General features: G+C 42.3%; 1 protein-coding gene across 8 annotated transcripts in view; it reads right to left on the minus strand.

The window, feature by feature from the left end:
* MFSD10 (major facilitator superfamily domain containing 10) overlaps window positions 1-22195 on the minus strand; it is a 30184-nt gene that overhangs the window by 2904 nt on the left and 5085 nt on the right. For 5 of the 8 annotated variants that reach the window (XM_041123429.1, XM_030009101.2, XM_030009109.2 and 2 more), the window contains 10 exons: window positions 20979-21168; window positions 19698-19794; window positions 14889-14992; window positions 13744-13902; window positions 11740-11928; window positions 7217-7325; window positions 6080-6191; window positions 4587-4695; window positions 2234-2324; window positions 386-433 (listed from right to left, as the gene is read on the minus strand). In XM_041123429.1, the coding sequence (XP_040979363.1) occupies window positions 386-433; window positions 2234-2324; window positions 4587-4695; window positions 6080-6191; window positions 7217-7325; window positions 11740-11928; window positions 13744-13902; window positions 14889-14992; window positions 19698-19794; window positions 20979-21149 (1189 nt within the window). In that variant the 5' untranslated portion in view covers window positions 21150-21168. Of the gene's footprint in view, window positions 1-385; window positions 434-2233; window positions 2325-4586; window positions 4696-6079; window positions 6192-7216; window positions 7326-11739; window positions 11929-13743; window positions 13903-14888; window positions 14993-19697; window positions 19795-20978; window positions 21177-22195 lie in introns of all 8 variants that reach the window. The other 3 variants (XM_030009120.2, XM_030009090.2, XR_005932357.1) reach the window with 2 other exon arrangements.

The raw sequence follows: 22195 nt of genomic DNA on the forward strand, positions 1-22195 counted from the left end.
TCGGAGGGTAATGACAGTCACGGATTGCTGGCTACACTGAAAAGGGGCAGCATACAAGTGACGGGGAAGGGCTCTTTTCTAGGCTTTAGCCTCACTCCTGCAGGGGTGGTTATTGCTTCAGGGTTACATAAGTACAATGTGGTGTAGCAGTTGGTTGTAACACTTAGCATTTCTGCCTTCCTTGTTAATGCATTTGGGGGGAAAAGAGGCCTTTTATGAAGCCAAGCAGCAGCCAGAGGCACTGGTCCAACGTTCACATCTGAGGTGGACCTACACCACAAGCGTTCTTGTTGATGCATCACTAAACTTGAGGTCAATTCTGTATTTGAGCCAAAGGTCACTTATGTGGCCAAGGGCTGCTGCTCAAAGCAGGAAAGACACTCACCATAGCCTGACACCACTGCTGACAAACACGGGATAACAATGGCCGCAGCTGGAAAAATCCACAAAAGAGACTGTCAATGAACAGCAGAGAGCTCAAAACAGTTACAAGAGCAATAGTGAAAAACATGTGGCCCAAACTCATTACTACGGCAGAGAAATATGCTGAGCTCTGGGGCACTGTACGAGCAATGAATCATCAGGTTTAATCCAGTTCAATAATGAAAACAGCCCCTCAAAGCCAACCTGCACGAAGAGCCCAGAGCGGCGAGTGCTCTGAGCAGATGTTTCACATTAGTGTCTCTCATTCTGTGAGTCCACAGGAAAGGGGCAGATGATAGGTCAGATCAGCTAACTAACTGGTAGTTTTCCAAATCGCTGTGGTCTTGTCAGGTGGAGTAGGGAAAAGGAATTGCCCATATTTCAAACGAACAATGAGGTGGCTGTACACAGAATCGCGCTATCCCCATGCATATGGCTTTACCGTACTTGGGGATGGAAGAGGCAGCTATGTTCTGTCTTGGGAAATAAGACAGTCAAGTCCAAGAAGAAAAAGTTACAAAACTTCTGGACACAAAAGCCAAGAGCTGTTTAACAATCACTGCCCTTTTACTGAAACAGGGGCCTTCTCTGCCAAGAAGGAAGTGCTTTAAGCATACAAAGCAGAATCTTTTCTGGGAAGGAAAAGACAATTGGAGAGCAGGAACGAGAGACATGTTGCCTTAACTGCAGGCGCCCTAACTCCTGGGGCAGAGGGAGGAAGAGAGGGGGGAAAGAGGCCCCTCCAGAGGCATTTCTAGCTGACTTAAATGGGGAACAGGTGGGGACTTCTGCCCAGGTATGGAGCCTAGGAAGATGAGGCTCCTAACTTAGAAGCACAATTAGACAAAATGAATACATCCTCTCACCCCTCCTCACCCAGTGGGCTTTCAAAAGCAAGTTAATCTGTCAATAAGATGTAGATTTTGAAACCTGCCAAACACACAGCTGTGCCTAGACAAGCAAGCTACTAAATAGATGCATTTTGTGGTTTACAGTTTACTCTTAAATCAAGCTGTATCATGCAAAAGAGAAGTCCGCTACTGTTGTAATTAGTCGTATTTGAAGCTTTTTAACAATAGTTATCAGCATTGGGAATATCTGCAATCTCTTTTCAGATAAGCACTTCAGCAGATGAATCCAACTTCATTCATAATCATTTCCCTGAATAACGGCTTAGATTGGCAGAATATTATTTATGTAAACATTTAAACATCTTTGAAAACCATCTGCACTTATCAGAAACAATAGGTGCAGTTTTGTTCCCTCCCTGAGCTACCAGCTTGCAATGCAAGAGAGCAGAGCAGTGTCCAGCCAGCACAGCCCCGTGCCACAGCGTTCAGGGCAACACTGATTTACCCTCACTCTCGCTCAGCCTGAACGCACACTCCGGCCTTCAGCTTCAGAGCACGCAGGTCTCTTCAGCCTAAGAAATGATGCAGCCACCACAGAAATACAAAGACATGCCATCTCCCTTCTTTTCCTGAGATGAGCTATTTGGTGAATATTTTGCTTCTAGGTCTAGTAAGAGGGGAAAACAACACCCTCAAGAGCTCCCCAGTGAGACAGGACAACAGGAGCACTGGGGATGCTTCCAAATATCACTATGGCAACTTCCCGCGATACAAACAGCATCAGAAAAAAAAAAAAAAACAAGAACCAGACACTATTTCTTCCATATTTTATAAACAGAAACATCAACTTTCTGTTACTTACAGTTTGAAATTCGAAGTGCATCTTTTTTAACAGGGTGAACAAATACATGAAGAAAAATTATTTGTGCTTAGCTTTCAATGCATTTAGAAAAGCTCACCAAAAGAGTACAGCAACAGTCCAACACTCAGCATGGTCACACTTGCAGCCCATCCAATTAACAAGAAAGCTGGAATCAGCAACATAATAGCCTGCAAAATGAATGAGTCACACAGTTACATTTAAGCCCTGCTTGTTAAAGCTTAACTCCAGGTGTCCTGCCAGTTCTCTTCCGCTGATAGGACTACATTTTAAGTTAGAAGCAGAAAGCCCTTTCTTCCCAAGTAGACTTTTCAAATTCACCTGGATGGCCACACATCTGCACAATTTACTTTTCTGTTCCCTCTCACTGTCACATGATTGCAGACCACATGCAGGCTGGAGTCACCTGTAACATAGGCTGTAGTTATCCCACCACCGATTTCCCACAACTGAGGAAAAGATGATTTTTGCAGGGTTCTCTCTCTCACACAATCTACTGGGTGTTGGTGATTTTTTTCTCTTGTTCAGTGTTGAACTGGACAGAAATCTAGCTTTAACTCTTTATCTCCTGAGCTGGTACACGAGATCAAAAAGCTTGCGTGCAAGAGGACTACAGCTCCTCTGCTTTTTCTCAGCAGTATTGACCGATTTTATCTTTAGCTTTCACAGTCCATAATTCTGGAGCCAAGAGTTAAAAATGGGGGAGGAACGGCATTTAAAATTCAAACCCGAAAAGAAAAAACATTCTTCATCTCCTCCAAGAGCCTGGACTGCAGTTCCCCTGTGATGTCTCCCTCGCATACAGAGCTCTCGCAGAAAAGACAGATCAGTTAAGATCTGTTGCGTGTTTCATAAAAGAGGGTATTCACTCCTGCCAAATGTCTCATTTTGAAGATTCAGTTATAAATGAGCTACTGTAATCACTGTGCTAAGAGAGGCCACATTTGCCATATGACCCAGATTCACAAATTGCCAGAATAACTTCAGCAAAAGAGGGAACTCCCACAAAAGCCACTCAAGCCACATACATCCACGGAAAGAGTGCCCCTCGGCCAGTGGGTTTCTGCATAGTGCACATGGGTGTTTGAGAAGCGATCAGCCCAGACCAACTAAACTGTTTAAAGGTAACTACAGTTAGTAGTTAGTGCAGGCAAGAGGAAGGAGTACAAAAATTAGTGGGGATCTACTACTACTGATAAAATCAAAGAGCTGCTTGAACTTTGAGTGAACTATCCTAATTAACATCGTAAAAACCCGGCCCTCTGGAAGGGAAAGACCCCGACTAACAGAAGCCCCCTCCTCCTGGAACACTGCAGTCAAAGAGGAGGATGCTGTGACTAAGTGGAGCTGAGGCTGGTGAGAACCAAAAGAAGCAAGGGTGACAGAGCGAAACCGTGAAAGTACCGATCGCTGTTGCGTGGGGTGTGTACACGTCTTCCGCCTGTTAACCAAGGGGTGCTAGGTTTGCGGAGTCACCACCTGGCACCCATCTCTGTGCAGACACAAAATAAACAAATATCTCAGCTCTGTGTGCAATCAGCTCTTCGCACACCGGGTGTGCACGCTGCCACCGTTGAAATCACACTAGCCTCAAAATAACGTATAATAAATTGATGGAGGCTTTAACAGTCCACAGCATACCTACTACCAAGCAGCCAACAAAAAAAGTTCAGGAATGCTTGAAACCTGCTTTTTTTAGTTCCACGCACAAACGTAAGTGACAAGACATGTCTACTTGTTCCACAGCTGTGTAAGCTGCAGGGAACTGCTCCCTGTCATCCCAGTGCAGCAGCAGCAGCATCTCTATGAAGAAAGAGGCAAGCAAAACAAAGAAACGCAACACTTTTGTCAGTGAAACTTCAGTCGGAACATTGGTACATGCTGTTACATGTAATGCTGATGACCACAGATCGAAGATTGGAGGAAGAATCTATTTCCCCCTGCCCACCAGTGAAATATACTCAAGGGAAAGCCTGTCAAGCACGGAGATGGCCAGACTGATGATGTCACTGAAAATTTGCCAGAAAAGGAGTCAGAGATCAGCTCTGAAGCAGCTTTAGTGGTTTCAATGTCTGCACTGCAAAAGAAATCACTGAAACAAAGCAAAACCTTCACAGCGCTTCACCTAGCTTGCACAGGCAGACACTCTGTTCTCATTCCCTACTGCAGTTATATATGAAGAACTCAAAGTTTCAATAATATCATAGCTGATATGGTAAGAAATGGCTCTAATGTTCCAAAGTTTAGTTAGACTGGTAAGTGCCCAACAACCAGGGTCTTGAGAATTCATTTGGCTGGATTAATGAGGCACAAATTTCTTTTGATTTGACAAGTACAGTTACAGCCGCCAACTACCTTTTGTTGCACTTTAGACTGAAAATTAACATAGCAGATTTGTGGGGAAAAAGAAAAAAAAGTATTTTTTTTTTTACCTTTTTTACAGCTCTGATTTCATTTCCTGGCTTGATTCGGCGAGCATAGCCTCCCTGGATCACAGCCATTGTTATTCCAATAAAGAAAAACATCTTGCCCTGCTGCATGCTAGAAGGGAGGCAAAAAACTCAGATTATGGAGTCACGCACAGAGCATTCCACCCTGGGATTCACAGGTCAAGTGTAGACCCTTTCCTGGACAAGTGAGAGAAAATGCTTTTTGGTGCTCGCATGAGCACCACGAAGTTCTTAATATGTTGACATTAGTTTCCATGGCAGGCAGTCAGCAAGAAGATAAACCTCTGAGGTCTTACGTAGAGATGGGACAGCTGCTGGCAAATGCTGCAATCATCTCTAGGCTGCTATGATGTAGTTTAGTTGCTTCTAGGGTGGCCCACAAAGAGTCAACACATTAATTACCCTGTGCCCTGGAAGCCTGTGCCATATGCACAGGAGTTGTTGGCTTCCAAGGAACAAGTGTTTTGCTTTCTCGCAACCATTGCCACCACTCATGCAGAGTTTGATTAAGGTCACCAAGGCACAACATGGGCAGTGGCATGGTGGTGATCATGTATTGCACCAGGAAGCTTACAACATTATTCCCTCTGCCCTTAAATATTTCTTCAAATTTCTCTTTCGTCTCTCTTACCTACTAAACTTGTGGATATTCTCAACTAAAACTTCTCACCTCCATAACAAGCTTGCTTGTCACACAGCCTGTACTGTTAGCATGAAGTTGTGTATCTACTACATGGTCATCCTGAAAGGACTGTGCAGAACCAAGCTTAATACACTAGAAAACCTTTTCCTGATGCACACACATTAGTTAAGCCACAAACTGTAATGACAGACAGACAAGGAAGATGAGACAAACCTCTGAGAATTACTCAAAGGAAAGGACACACATAAGGAATCAAGCTGCAAGATCATGTTCCTGGCTGGAAATCTTCCTATGAGCTGGCAGGAAAAGTATTTCAAGCTGAGCTGCTGTTAGTGGATTCTGCTCTCTTTCTTCTCTTGTGTTTGACTAAAGGAAATCAAACTCTATGATGTAATGACTGTACACCATATGCAATGCAGAACTCTGACGAGCAAATGTAATCACATAGCTATCTCTCCATCCTTAGCCTTTTTTGAGCTTCAAGATTTGTCCTGATACTGAAGAACTCTTCTGGGCAAGAAGAGAACAGGTTTTATTATAATCAATACAACTAGCCCAGCTATACTTATTTCAGGAGCTTTAATTTAATCTTGTGTATTGATTTTTCTCTAGTTATTAGAAGTTGTAGAATGAGTATTACCCTTCATGATAAACAGCATGCCTATATTTTCAAAATTCTTCCCACAAAGCCCAAGTATCACTGAACACAGTGGTTGCTTTCTGAGTGTTTTTACTAACCTCATAAAGCCTCTCTTGAAAACAAATGAAGAGACCTCAAATCAAGACTTTGGAAAATAACCTAGACAAAATATACAACATTTATCTTCTATACCTGCTGAACTGGAATCTCTGGTGAGTGAGAAAACTCAGTGTATACTCCAAGCCGGAAAACAGGAAGAGGTACAGGAAATAAGCCAGGCCCAAGATTTTGAGATTCTGAAGATCTAAACAAACAAAAAACCAAACAAACACCAAGGCGGGGGGGGGGGGGGGGGGGAGAGAGAGAGAGAGAAACACAGTGGTGTTTTTCAAGCATAGCTTGAGAATGTAACAACAATAGTAGAGCAACATTTATCAACTGTACAGGGAAAAGTTCCCACCTCAGATGCTCATTTTAAATATCCATACAAGACAACACCACAAAATGACTTCTGCCCACTACCTCCCTTCTTATGAGGGAAGGGGAGCCATAAAGACTAATCTCTCTATGAGTCACCCTGGTCTCACTCACCCAGTCCAGCCCCTCTGCCTCACACTCACACCCCCACCTATATGGGGATTTATTTATTTTAATCAATACCTGTATCCACCTAATACCTTGACACTGCTCTCAGGATGATACTGGCTAAAGCACAGTATCCCTTTTTGCAAGCTACAAATGGTCTGTGACATATTACCTTACTTATTCTTCTGCCAATGCAGGGTTTAACAGGTTTTCTCCAAAGTGGCAAATACTACTCTATTTCTGATGCAGCAGCAAGGAGGACTGAATGATATGTTGGTGTAGCTGCCAAACACTGATTTATTTTCTACAGCTTAAATAATTTAATATATAGAAATGGCCAGCTCAAATCCTACAACTCCAAGTCCTGAATTGAGAAATAAAATTCCGGTCTGAAGTTTCCTGGTTTGCAGCTCAAATAAGCAAACTCACATCTCCCTTACTCATGCCTTGATCTATCTTTTAAAATCACTTTACTTACCCCATGCTGCAGCCAGTGCCTGAAGATAAAGCAAGCAGCAAGTCAGAAATCTTCAAAACGCTAATCTCTAAAATCTTATTTTGGGAATAACAGGACCAGCATCCAAGGGAACTTGCACTTCCCTATTCCTTAGTTTTAAATGAGGTGGGTTTTACATGAGTGAATGGAGTGCTGCTTCTGAAATGGTTTGAGTAAAGTTTTCACTTAGAAACCACCATCACATACAAAAAGACACACAATATTATAAAAAGCCAGCTAACACTTACTCTCCTCTGAAGGAGATTCCTTTCCTCGTGTGACTGCAGAGAACTGAAATAAAGCCAAAGGACTGAGCAAGTCAACTGCTGCCTGAAATCCAGACATCACAGAAGAGACCTGATCAGAGAAAGAAAGAGGTTTATTTAAAAACCTGATGTAATAACTACTGCAAGGAATTGACAGTAACAGTCAAATATGCTTATACACCTACACAAATTATCTGAGATGAAACAAGGCAACTGGCATTGGGGTTCAAGTGACCCCCAATAACAGCCCAGACTTTCTGAACACAGAACTAGCTCCAGCACTGTAACTAGAAGGTAAAGCACCGATAGCAGCTTTCACTGAAGACAGAAAACAGATTCTTCCCTGAGTTCTTAAAAAGCAGAAGAGGGTCATTCTCCAAAGCCTGAAGGTGCCTTTATTTGGTTCGCTTTTTGCATCATCCCTCATGTGCAATGAACATTTACTGGGCAAATAATGGCCTATCTGCCTGCAAGTTCATGGGAAGCTGGGGATTTGCTTGTGTGCTACACGTGTAGCACATCAAACAACGATCTGTTTTGGTACTGGTTGTTCTTTTAGCTAGCGACACCTCCTGGGGAAGAAAAGGAAAATATCATTTTTAGAGAGATTCCTTGGAGAGATTTTAAAGATTCTGCCCAGACACATTGCGTGGCTTTTTGAAGAGGAAAATTTATTTTGTAGCACTTCTGGTCCTTGTACTCTGTACATCTCAACCTAATTATGCATCTCGTGGCACTCTCCCTGCTCCTTATCAACAGGAGCTTAGGAGATGCTTATTCTTTGATCTATAGGGAATTTAATTTTTTTAATTTGTTTATTTTTTATTCTAAGGTATAGAGAATTAAAGAAAATACTAAAGAAGAAATAATGTCTAAATTCTTAAAGAAACAATTCCTTTTAAAGTAGGAGAATTTAGACTGTCACTCTACATGACAGTCACAGGAAGAGATAAGAAAGACTCAAGAATCCTGAATAATCACACTAAGTATTTGACGTCTTCAAAGAACTGCACAGACTTTATCTGATGAGCTTCCTTCTCTTCCCAGATAGGGAGGGAGAGAGCTATTATCCCCTGAGGGCAGAGACTAAAGGTCAAATTATCAGTGGAACATAATCTCGGTGTGTGACCTCAGATTCATATGCACGGTTTTAATAAAGCTGTAAACAAATCAACATTCAATATAGTATTAACATGACCCCTGTCTTGTTTTGACAGTCAGAGCTTCTGAGTATCCAACAGCAGAGCTCTGGAGCCCATTAGTCTCACAACAGCAACCAGTTCAATATACCAGGCTGGGTTTGCATAAAGCTGCTGATCCACAAAGAGCAAACTGGGTGATTTATTTCCCCTTCCACTGCATGTATTGCAGAGAGTAAACAGGCACTCCCAAGAAGAAGTTTCCTCATGCTTTTAAAAGGTCTGTAAGAGGATTTCCTGAAGCTGGCTTGTAGCAATCCTCAGTTCCTGCATTTGTTGGCATGATGGTGTTTGTACTACAGCATAGAGAATCTGGTAACTAGCAACTCTCCAAGCATGTTTGCCAGTAATAAAAAAACCCTGTAGTTTGTACCTGTTTTGAATTATTATCCACATCAGACAGGGTGCCAAGCTGCTTTGTACTACAAGGTTGATTTTAGTTTGGTCCGGAGGATATACATTATATATGTATATGTTTAAAATCTTAAGTGTTTTATGAAACATATATCTATTAGGTTTTTTTTAATACACGTGTGTGTGCGCATGTAAATTTCTTTTAATGTCTCCTATCTTTGCCCTAGAAGCAGTGGTCTAGAAGCAACTTCATTCACTGATCGATAATGAAAACATTGTCCTAAAACTGACAAAAGTGTTTCACCACCACCAAATAACAAAGTACACACTGCCAATTTTAGTCAATGTCACCAGCTGCATGGAGTTTAGATTCTTCACAGGTTCAAAATCTGCAACATCTAACTGTATTTAATTTCTATGTTTATGATTTATTACTCCAAAATTGCTCAATTTTACTTCGTAATTACCCCAAAAGTCACCTTGAATGGCAGACATTTTTCACAGCGTCTTTATTTACTCTGTTTTCCTCTAGTGCAGAGAGACTAACGCACGCGTCTTGAAGGCACAGTCAGTCCAAATCAGGAATGCAGCCTGGGCTTTCCAAGCTCCAGCCTTACCCTCCAAATAAGACACTCTTCTGTATGCATAGAGCAAAAGCCTTTTTTTTCCCCGAGTTTGCTAGTGATGCTGCACAGCCCTACACATAGTCCTTGCATAATTAGCTGGACACCAGAAAAAAAAAAAAGTTGTAAGACCCTCCAGCTAGGCAGCCTTGCCCATGACTAGCTTAGCTAAAAATTAACTCAAAAGCTCTTAAAGGGGACCAATTCCACTAGAGACCTTTCTATTCCTCCCTTCTCCCAAGCAGGTAACAGCAAGAGGTGTTTTGGCCACCTCATGTAAGACCAGTGTCTCTGACAGGTGAAAGGTACAGGTACTCTTCACCTGATAAACTTGTTGAACAGTTGGAAAAAAGGGGAAGAAAAATAGCAAAAATTCTGTTCTCTTTGGATGAAAACTCATACTTGCTCTCCCTGTCCCCCTCCACCTTCCCCTTTCTACAAGTTAATTCCAACATGAATGAATGTGAAATACTTGATCTTCTCTCCTGTGAAAAGAGGACTGATAAAGAAACAAGACTATCATCAGAACACAGCATATTTCAAGGAAACAGATGTCTGATCCCACTGGCACATCCTCCTACCGGTTATCGTTATAATTTCCTCTCTTTTTACAGCTTTGTCCTTCCAACCCATCCACTGCTATACTCTGGGAGCACCTGCTCCGGCTCAGCAGCCCAGCCAAGTTCCAGAAAGGCAGCCAACATACCTGCCTTTCCTTCATCATACACAGGCCAAGAAAACTGCTCCCCTCCCACTCAGAAATTGAGAGGAATTACCCAAGAAAAGAGCAAAGCAGCCTAATAAGTGAAATTACAAATACCCTAGAACACATAAATCACATGGGACCACTGCCCAGATGCAGGCTGAAAGGAGACAGCACAAAAGCACTAACACTGATACCAATCACAAGAAGCTCCAATGCCAGACAAACCACTATCTCATCAGCTATCAAACACTCTGTATTTTGCATGACTGGGACCTGACCCTGAGAGGCAGCTATTAATCCACCTCACGCTGCACAGAGACAGAGCCCCAAAAAGCAGGGACAGAGCACTCATTTTCTTATCAAAATTCAGTCATGTTGACTAACACAGACTAGCTTATCAGAAGAACTCTCAAGAGAATAACAAACAGGGGAGGGAGGTATTCAGGCATCACACAGTCCTAAAAGGCACTGAAGCCATTTATCCCTCTACAGCAAAGGTGGAATTGTTTATAGAACACAGATTCACTCTACAGTACTTCCCTATGTCAACATGTTGCCACCACCCCAGAGCATGCAGTTCTAACCAATAACAGGACTTTATCCGGAATGTTTAGAAACAGCCAAATAGGAAAGGGGAACAGGTGACGCATGGAAAGGCTGTTAAAAAAAAGAAAAAAAAATAGCTGTAGTGCTTGGGAAGATAACATGAGCAACCAATTTCATGTGAGACACAACCTGCTGGGAAACACTCAGGGAAGGTCTAAAGTTTTGCCCCAGCAGGAGCATTGCAGACAGAAGTTTCCTGAACAATTCCTGCTGTCAAATGGGTTTGGCTATCCAGAGACCAAGCATGCTTCAACAGTTGAGTGCTGCTTAGAAACAAGGGATGATAGGAAAGATCCAATCCAGCTGAAAGCCCCAAATGGAGTGCTTCACCCAGATACCTAGGGCTGAATTCAGTGTCTCCCACACTTCCAGAGGAGACTGCTCCATGAAACTTTTAATCAGATATATCTTGGACAGTGTCCAATCACTTAAAATTAAATCATAAAGTTAATAAATGTTTGGCCCCACAAATCCAAACAGTCACTGAGTTTTAGCACATGTAGATATTTTCTACCTGTGGAAGACAACACAGCTCAGAGGTAACAGTCATTTGCTACTTAAGTGTTCAAAATAATCAAGCAAAGACAAGATAATAGTTAAGAAAATTTCTAACATACTGGCTAAATGAAAGAAAATCCAGTCTCTGATGTGTTTACTTTTATGATTAGCTAAAATTCATCCCGAGGGAGTCATTATGATCACAGTTTAAAATTCACCCTCTTCCTCCTAAGGTCCCATTAATTTTTTAGAAATTTAAACCTAACACACCAAAACCAGCAATTAAGCAGACATGTTAACTATAAGGAATTTCTCATATTACATTGGGCTAAGAGGTAGGACCATCATGCAACCACTTTGACACTAGTCTGAATAATAATATTAAGTCCTAGTCCCAGGAATGAGCTAAATCCCTGAGATACTGAGTCAGCCCCTTCTTCATTGTTTCCAGTATTTCAACAGTTCTCAAATCCTGTTTTTCACAAGAAACACAGATCTTCAGATTGATAGTCCATTTACCCGTTTTTCTTTGGGAAGTGTCTCCGGAAGTAGGAAGAAGATGAAAATTAAATCAGCCACAGCAAACATGAGTGCTAACAATGCTGAACGAAGATAGAATACTTCTCCTTTCTCTGTCTCCATGGCTAGGTAAGCTCCGATCATGGGACCCAGGGTAAAACCAAGGGAGAAAGCAATGCCAATCATTGCCTGCAGTGATACAATGAACAGAGACATGTGGTTTTAGACACCAGTTTGTTCAGGTAGCTCAGTTCTAAAACAATTTGGATTTCCTGTCATTTATCTTAAAGAAATGCAACCACCCTGAGGATGTACGGAGTACACAGCAACGACAGTTAAATGTGAAAAAACTGTTATTTCCAAATAACTGATTTTATTTTCTGTCTAGTCAGGAAAGTGGCAGGAACAAACTGCAACATGGTTATAAGTGAAAGGAAGTTGGGAAGGGAAATAATGATCCTCACCTCAGGGACTGCTCAGCCAGCAGATCCTGCGGCCATAGGATAAACTTTTGTAGTGTAGAACTGGAGAAGGGAGGACAGCACCATGGTAGGAATTCATAATGATGTCTATAGCTTCTAAAAAGCTTTGGCAATTTCTGTATTTAGGAATTTATGTCTCATGGAGCAAACAGGCTGAGGGGCGTCCCAGAACAACCTGAATTTAGTGCAAGTACTAAAGAGGATTGATGAACTCACTATGAAACCAGCATATAGGAAAAGAGGTAGCATCTGTACACTCTGGGTGGGAGCTTAAAAAAGCACTGATTTGAGTCATCAGCCTCAGTGAGATTGCTTAAGAATACAACAGTGCAGGATCTGGCTCATTTTCTTTAAGAGACATTCAGAGATGTATACTTGCATATACAGGACCCAAACACGTCATCCCAGGACACAATCCTCCTGCTTTCCTGAGTCTATTTAACTATACCTATAGTACTAAACTAAACAAGGCCAGGGCACACTCAGGTGTCACCTCACAGTCTCCAGTGTTGTTTCAGCCTGCCCAGCTAGCACTCTCCCAACCAATGCCCCATCACAGTTTGCGAATAGCATCAGTCAGACGCTATTCTCTTCCCAGAAAGCAGAATTAACATGCCTATTCTGCTCTGAAAAGGAAGAGAGTATAGCCATATGGATGTGAGCCATGCTGTACTAAGTGACTTGCTCTCATGACTTGCTCTCAGACCCTAAAAATAGGCCCTGACCCATTTTATTTACTAGTGCTGTATGGCTATCCCTCTCCATACATAAAAATACACTTTGGCTTACCAGGACTATAATAAATTGATTGGAAAATTCATTAGCTATTGCTGTGAAATCTAAAGCCTTCTCCTCCCAGGAAGCAGCTGTCTCGCATAGTGGCTTGTAACAATCTGTTAAGAGAAGTTTGGACCCCCAAGGTTTTTATAAGATGAAAGATCCAACTTGCAATTCACAGGCAAAGTTCAGCCTGCAGGGTGTTTCCATCTGGTCCACTGCCTTCTGGAAGAGGACAAGGCAGCTGTTCATATTACTTGCTGGTCAGTCAGCCAAATGCCACATCCTTTACCCACTGAGCTCAGATCCTGAAGCCAGTGCAGCATCCAAGGAAGTCAGGACTGTGCAGTGCTGCTGCACTTCCACAGTTTGGGAAGGTGAGAAAAATGGGTTGTCCTATAAGTGGCTTCCAGCTACCAAAATTGGGCCATAAGACCTTTCAATTTCTCAGCTATTACAATGAGGATTACAGTTACCAGCAGGAGTAACAGTTGTAACACTTACACAGGTAGTTTTTCCACCTCTAGGGCATCTGCATTTCACTTGTAGGTAAAATTCATTGACAAGTAAAGTCTGAGAGCTCACCAGCAAAATGATCTGGCATCCTTCCAGAAGCAGGGTAGTATATAAAGTCGTGTTTTCACTTGATCAATGAATACACACATGAGGAAGACATTCTGAGCACCTGCAATCAATTAAAAGTTACCCAGCAAACCGAAACATATACCCCACATGTGTAACTCACCATGCCCTTGCTCCGTGCTTTTGGAGAGTGCAAGTCAGCAATTATAGCTGTGGAGAGGCTGACATTCCCTTTGCTTATTCCACCTACGATCCTGGAGAGAAGAAAAATGCCAAAAGTCCTAGAAGCAGCCCATAGCGCGTATGATGTTATCAAACCCATCTGCAGAAGCAAGAAAGGGTTCTTTATAAAGCAGAGCAAAGCTGAAATCATTTCTGCATATTTCCCAGCTAAACATTTAATGTTTTTGTTTGTTTGTTTTCAACACCTGCTCCAAAGCTCATATAACAGCAATAGTGCAGTATCAGTATATACTGATACTGCACTATGTCCTGGACAGTGATATAAAATAAGAGAAACAAATCCATACAAACTTCATATAAATGTGAGATTACTAATAAAATTAGAAGAGCAAGGAAACTTCAGAGGGAGCTAAATCAGTCCTGGGCACAAAACCACTTTTGTACATCCTGCTCCACTTGTTTCCAACTTTAAGAGAATTCTGATTTCAGGATAAGAATAATTCACAGTTCTAGCCCTTAAATTTCATAATCAATCATAAGCATGCGTGTTTATTTAATTCACTCTCCACAAGCCTATAGGATAGAGGGATTTGTATATCATTTGCTGCCAAGTTCCTCCATGTATGTACACACTTGCTCTGCGCTGCTTCTGTAATTAGAACCCCATACCAGCAACAAAGAAAAAGTTTTGGAGAATGTTCACGTTCATAAGAAATAACACTGCTATACAGCACTTCCTAACCAACAATTCCCAGGCTCTGTGAAATAGGTCATGAAGTGATCAGCCCTCATTAGTCACTTGGGGAACTAAAACATACAGGGATTAAGTCTAACATTGGTAAACAGAGCATCTGAAGTCGTATTCCCATACACAGGGGAAAGAGATTCTGGAAAACCCCAGAAACAGATAGGTATTTTGGTGCCTTCTATGTACAATTCTGGATCTGGGAACCTCAGCTTAAGCACTTGCATTTGGAAGTGTGGCCAAGTGACTTGGCAAGAAGCAGTCAACAACCAACAGACCTAGAACATTCAATTTCCCAATCCTTTGTGCTAACCACAAGACCATAGTGCCTTCAACTGTGTATTGAGATGTCATGACTAAAATTGGTATGAGACACATACCACTGTCATCAAGATGACAGGCCTTCTGCCCAAGCAGTCTGACACAGCACCAGTGAGGGGAGAGGAGAAAAACTGTAGGATGGAAAAGATTGAGCCAATCAGACCTAAAAAAGAAAAATAAATAAAAAATTACATGTATCATTAGACTTGCTGCCTTCACCTTAAATACAAATACAGCCAACCTGTTCCAGACCTATCACTCCATTACATCCTTTAAAAGCATGCAATTAAATGTAGAATAACAGCTATAAACAGCAGCTTTACTTTGAAACTAAGCCACCCTCTAAACACTGATCTTGCACTGTTATTTAACTGAGGCAGCAAATACAGACAGACCAGAGTAACAGGCATAAATCAGATAATTCACTGGTTACTTCGCTGGTGAGAGGCATTTGAAACTCACTGGTTATAATGGAACACTGATTCTCCAATGCTTCCCCAGCTGACTACATACATTTTCTGTTCTTAAAGCAGAGATAATGCAGTCTTTAACAGTCACAATTCTTTTTAGATTTTTTTTGATTGTTTGAACCTGATTCTGTCACACTTAATTAGCTTTTCTTTCCTTCTTACCATGGAGAGAAGGACATAAGCCCTGCTGTTAGTGAGGCACCCTAAGAGGTAGGAGTGATTCCAACAGACTCCAAGAGTCTTTTGAAATCTGCCTCCAGCTTCTGTGATCTTTAATTCCTCTTCTCTCTTGCCATTTCTAGCTTCACACACTTATTAATTTGCACTACACTCTCAACAAGCAGGCAAAAAAATGCCTTGCTGTCACAGTTTTTCTCTAAAGGAAAAACTGGGTTATACATCTCAGATCATTCAGCTACCAAAGCTTTAAAAGGCAGAGGAGGGACCAGAACTCCGGCTCCCATCAACTTTGAGAGAGGCAGAATATTGATACTGAACAACCTGGGGAGAACAGCTGCTTGTGATAACTCAAAAACCTGTGCAAAAAATCTTACAGATTGGTACACTGGCAGTTTATGTTAATGAGAGACAAGTATTCCTCCTTGTTTTTCTAGTACTGTAAAAACACCCAGACATGCCAAACACTTCACAGCCAGGGAGCAGCAAGAGCAGGGCTGTTCCACATGAGGGAAGGAGCCAGGAGCTGAGTGTGACCACAGCACTGACAGTGCCCTCACTAAGCAGGGCGCAGTCCCACACGACCCAGACGGGTTGGGCAGAACAGGGTCTCGCCAAGAGGGTCCATTGACAGTCCCAGACAAGGCAAGGGTTATACAGCAGGTCCATCTAGGGAGTCCAGTCAAGACCAGCAGGACAGAGATCAGAGGAAGGAGTGGAAACAAGACTATGATGTAGGTCCATTCAGGAGATAAGACACCTGCAATGTAGGTCCGAGGTTCATCCAAGAGACAGGGCCAGAGACAGCCCTGGAAACAAGGCTATCCTTATGATATAGCTCAGGCAAGGCCCAGGCCTGAGCTGAAATACAGCTCCTGAATCACTGGGCAGAAAGTGTGTGGGTGAAGGCTGGTCACTGCAACTAATTATTGGTGCCCTCAGGGCCTTGACAAGGGCGGGGAAGGTTTCTGCCCTGAAGAGGTCACAGTCTAAACCAAGATGAAAGAGAACAGAATATATCCTGCACTGGGAGAAGCAACAAGATGATCTTGGAAGTATCTTTCCAATCCTATGCTCCTTGTAGCAGATGAAGGCAATGAAGGAATGAAGGCCACAGGAAGACTGCAGTAGCCTCTGATTAACATCACAAGTATAACAAACCTTTCCACTATAACCTTTTAAGGTGCAATCAGACAAGATGGACTGAGACAGAGCTGACTACAACTAAGATAGCTTGTTCATCTTCCCCTGCTTCTGCAGCCTCAGTCAACTCTCCAGCGAGCTAATTCAACTCAATCTGGCAAAAAACTAATCTGGAAAAAAAGAAAAGAACAAAAAAGTTTTCTGCTGGTTTAGCAAATTAGATGGCTCATTAAGAATAGCTGTCATCAAAGCCAGCAGAAGAGATGGAGTCAAATGAGACAGATACCAGGTTGATTCAGCCACCTTGTCTGCACCCTCACTGCCTGTGGCTGCCAGGTAATTAGTGAACATTCCCACCACTACTCATTACTCTTCTAAATACTTTTCTTCAATACTTCTCTCCTAGAGAGAAAACAGCAAGGGATACCAGCTTCCTTTTCGAGACAAATAGCATCCATTTTATTTGCACGTTCCCAGTTAGATGCTGTATTTTCTTCAAAGGGCAGAAGAGTCAGTTGGACACCTCTGGAAGGAGCCCAGAGATTTTTCCTTCCCCTTGAAAACAACTGAGCCAAGTCAAGGGATACGGCACTCCCAGGAGTACAGGACACAGCAGGCAGAAGGACAGGCAACAAGTTCAACACAACTGTAAGCTCCCAGCTCCTTGTTTAAACAGTCTGAGACAGAGAGAAGGAACAAGGAGGAGGCATGCAGTCAGGCCTTAGAGGAGGCAGAAAGCAGTTTCTGAGGGATTAAAGAAAATTGTTTTCTACCATTTAAAGCCAGTAATCTGACTGAAAATGAGAACTGAAACAACAACATACCTGCAAAGACACTGTGGGAAAGAAGAAAATTGTTTATAAACTTTCTAATGTCTGTTAAACCCCCCAAAACTACTTTAAATAGTAAAAATACATTCACACTTACATTCTAATAAAGTTTTGGGTTGTTTTTTTTAGTTTAAAAGCCTTTTGCTTATCTTGGGGGAGGCCTCAGCCTCCACTAAAAGGAGTAGGTCTAGACATCTCCAATTAAAATTAAGCCAGACACCCTCACATCTTCATACTCTGAAATCCCAGTTTCCTCACAACTCTCTAGATCACAAGGAGCCAAAAGACCACCTGATGCGTAACATGACATATATGCTGCTGGATTTCCTGCACTACTCCTGGTGGAACTCACCCACACCAGAGCGTCCTAGTGACAGCAAATGTTTCTGGACCCTGAAGTCAGCAGCTCTCCTGCTTTTAATAGGACTAATGAGATTTAGAAGCAGTGCTGCACTATAGCTGCCCAGGGGGGAGGTGAGACTTGAACTCACAAGCTTTTAACTCCACTGTTTCCTACTGATTGATCTCCAATCACATGCGGATCAGTTGTTAAGGGAGAGTAATTTCTGTGACTGTGCAGGGTGTAGCACAGCACGCTCCTGACCCTCAGCTGGCAGTCTGACAATAAGGAACAGCAGGCCTGTATTTCTGTAGCAATCTGTAGAACAAATTGGGCAAGATCATAGGATAATTCAGGTTAAAAGGGACCTCTGGAGGTCACCTACTCCAACAACCTGCTCATAGGGTCAGCTATGAGGTCAGACCAGATTGTTCAGGGTTTCATCCAGTTAGGGTTTGACAGCCTCTAAGGATGGAGGCTACAAAACCTCTCTGGGCAACCTGTTCCACTGGCCATCTTCACTGTGAAAAAGTTCTTCCTCATGTCCAGCCTGAACCTCCCTTGCTTCTACTTATGCTGCTGCCTCTCCTTCTCCCACCATGCACCACAGTGAAATGCCTCACTGTCTTCTTGATAACCTCCCCATAGGTATTGGAAGGGTGCTAATTGCTCCAGGCTGAACAAGCCCAGGCTCCCCAAATCCTTTGTCTTCCTGGCCCTCTGCTGAACTCGTTGCAGTTTTGTCCTCGTTTCAGCTGGGATAGAGTTAACTGTCTTTTTAGTAGCTGGTATAGTGCTATGTTTTTGAGTTAGGTATGAGAAGAATGTTGATAACACACTGATGTTTTCAGTTGTTGCTAAGTAATCTTTAGACTAAAGTCAAGGATTTTTCAGCTTCTGATGTCCAGCCAGCAAGAAGGCTGGAGGGACACAAGAAGTTGGAAGGGGACACAGCCAGGGCAGCTGACCCAAACTGGCCAAAGGAATATTCCATACCATGTGATGTCATGCCCAGTACATAAACTGGGCGGAGTGGGGGTGCGGGGGGGATCACCGCCTGGGGACTAACTGGCTGTCGGTCGGCAAGTGGTGAGCAATTGCACTGTGCATCATTTGTATCTTCCAATCCTTTAGTATTGCTATTGTCATTTTATTAGTGTTATCATTATCATTATTAGTTTCTTCTTTTCTGTTCTATTAAACCATTCTTATCTCAACCCACGAGTTTTACTTCTTTTCCCAATTCTCTCCCCCATCCCACTGGGTCGGGGGGAAGTGAGTGAGCAGCTGCGTTGTGCTTGGTTGCTGGCTGGGGTTAAACCACAAGTTTATGGATGCCTTTCTTGTACTGGGGGGCCAAAACTGGATACAATGCTCTAGATGTGGTCTAACATGTGCTAAGTAGAGGGGGACAATCGCTTCCCTCAATCTACTGGCTCTGCTTCTGTTCATACAGCCAGGTGCTATTGGCACTTTTGCTGCCTGGGCTGGCTCCTGCTCAGCTTGCTGCTCACCAGGACCCCCAGGGCCTTTACAGCAGAGCTGCTCCTCACCAGTCAGTGCCCAGTCTGTATCACTGCAAGGGACTACTCCTTCCCAGGGGCAGGACTTCACATTTGTCCTTACTGAATTTCATAAGGCTCCTGTGGGCCCATTCCTCCTGCCTGTCTAGGTGTCTCCAAATGACAGAGATGGGGCCGTCCAAGTCTTCATTGCTATCAGTGTGATGAAAACAAAATCACTTATAGCCTACTGTGTTATTTAAATCTAAATCTAATAACAGGCAAGTATGCTTTTTGTATTTCTTGTCATTTTCCTCATCATTCCTCACATCAACAGTGCAAATAACTTGAAAACACACTTTGGTTTTTTTTGTGGTCTGTTAGCTTGTTTCTTTAATTTCCATACCTCCAAACAAGACACTGTTGTACTTCCGCTCCGGAGGCATCCCAACCATCACTGCAAACCAGTCCACACCACGTTGCAATGACAAATAGAATCCATCCTGCAAAACAGATAGTTGGGAAATAGAAGCAGGAAGACAGTTGCTCTGTTTCATTTTCAAAGACAGCATCAGAGCTTAGTTAGATGATTCTTTCCCTCCTCCTCCCCCCAGGGAAAACCTCTTTGCTGATCAGTTGTCATAGGCTAAAAATAGCTTAAATTGTGAATGCTAACAGGCAGGAGATAATTGGGTATATGTGTTTGGGTGGAGGAATATCTGAATTTGAACTTTTTAAACCATCAGGCCTGCTACTTGCTAAAACTTGAACTAAGCAAAAGTGGAATGTCCTGAATCTTTCAATTAATAAAGCAACATGAGACACACTCTGTCCCTCTGCACATATTAACCATTTAGAACAGGAGAACCAGGGATTTGTAAGTCCAAAAAGAAGAGGTGGTGCGAAAAAGAATGGTTCCTGAAAAGAGGAGGAGGACTTGAAAAGAAGAAGGGGGCCCTGAAAAGAAAGTGAAGATCTTGGCTATAGGAAATACACTGGAAGTGGGGGAAGATCCTGGAGATCAGAGCCCATGGTTAGGGTTAGAGATAAGGATGTAAGAAAGACAAAGCCTATAGCTGCAGTTGGAGTGGGGTAGGAAAGGGACTACAAGATAGAGGTGTGGGCTGCAAAAATAATTCTCCCCTGACATCTTCATCTTGTCCAGTAACACTTGAGAATGGTAACTGTGAGCAGCTGCACAGCAGGGAACCAACACAACTTTCTGTCCTGCATTCCCAGAGCAGCAGCCAGCTCCCTAAGAATGGAAGTTGAGACCTAGTGAATGTGATGCTGGGGATGGGAGGAAACAAGTGTGTGAAATACTCAAGTAGGGTAAAAGGTCTCATCTCTTTGGTTCTTAGATAAAACACAGGATGCAGATCCATTGCAGATTGTCGTTTACTCTGTCTCACCAGTGACAGCAGTGTAAGTTAGAAATGCACTGGCAATTACAAGGACTAGCCCCTAAGAAATACCTGAATTTTCCCCAAAACACAACTCTCACTTTAATGAAAAAGCAAGAGGGAAGAGTCTTATGCAGGTTCACAAACAAATTCAGTCCATACACCATTTAAATGTGCTGCCTATAGCTATTTGGTTTGCCCCAAGGCAGGGGATTTTCCTTCCATCCTTCCCTAAAGATCTCATACCTAAGATTTTCAGCAGGCTGACTTTCTCTGTTACTTACCTCAGTCTGGCTGTAATAATCAAGGATGGAAGGAAACAGTGGCAAGATGAGAGCGAATCCCAACAAGTCAATGAAGAGTGCCAGGAAGACAATTGTAATAACACGACTATAGTTCTGTTCTTGCTTGTCATTTATGGAGCTGCTGCTGCTTTCTCTCTCTCGCAGGGCCATGTTCCCAGGTGCTCTGCTTCTAGAAAATTACATTTATATCCAGTCAACAGGAAGCATTTTGCAGGCCTTTCATAACAGTATCTTGCTGATTCATTCTCACTTTCTACAGACTTCACACACAAAAAAAAAAGCTACCTGATTTTCAAGGGAATAGGAACCTCAACTCTCTAGTCTTGGTTATTAGCTCAGCATCAAGTTTGCTGGCATCAAGAACAGACTACAATGGCAATAAGATAACTCTATTATAGGAGCATCCCAAATAAAACACAGAACTAAGGAGCATTTAAAGTTTGTTAACATGTGAGCAATGCTATACAACTTTCCCAAATGTTTTCAACTCAGCATTACAGTAAAATAGATAAGAAAGGGCATTCTTGTTTTGAATATCCACATTCAAGTAACTAATAGATTATTTATGCCTTCAGTGTATACTAGAAATTACTAAAGCAATAACAATTTTTAAAAAAAAAAAGGTAGACTTCCTAAATATTGCAGGAATGCTGTCTTCAAGATAAATCCTGGAGAACAGCAGCAACTCAAGAAACAGCACAACAAAATTTTGAAACTTGAAATTTTTTTTTCTTTCTCTGGATGACTGCCATTGATAGGTTATATGAGTTTGCATCAAATGATTAAAGAGCGTTTTAGTTGGTCAGAAACATCAGAACTATCAAATTTCTTTGATAATACCCCAAAACTGTCTTAAAGACCTAAACAAGGATGCAGACCATACCCTGATCAGTATTTAACAAATAAAGAAATCAGTCCGTATTCTGAAAAAAACTCAGTTTCAACAGATACCAAAATCAAGGATTAATACACAAGCCATGAAACTGCAAACTTTGGATTTCTAAAACATTACAGTGTATCTCAATCATAAAACAATCAAATTTGCAGTTCCTTCCACTGAAAAAATCCCTGAACATTTGTTGCACTAAAAGAGTAAAAAAGGAGACAGAATTTCATCCAACAAAGTCAATCAATACCAAAATATCCATTGATGTTGATAAGCCAGGATTGAAAACACTGAGCAATTCTTCATACAA

Source organism: Aquila chrysaetos, chromosome 1, assembly GCF_900496995.4.
Source record: "Aquila chrysaetos chrysaetos chromosome 1, bAquChr1.4, whole genome shotgun sequence".
Classification (NCBI taxonomy): domain Eukaryota; kingdom Metazoa; phylum Chordata; class Aves; order Accipitriformes; family Accipitridae; genus Aquila; species Aquila chrysaetos.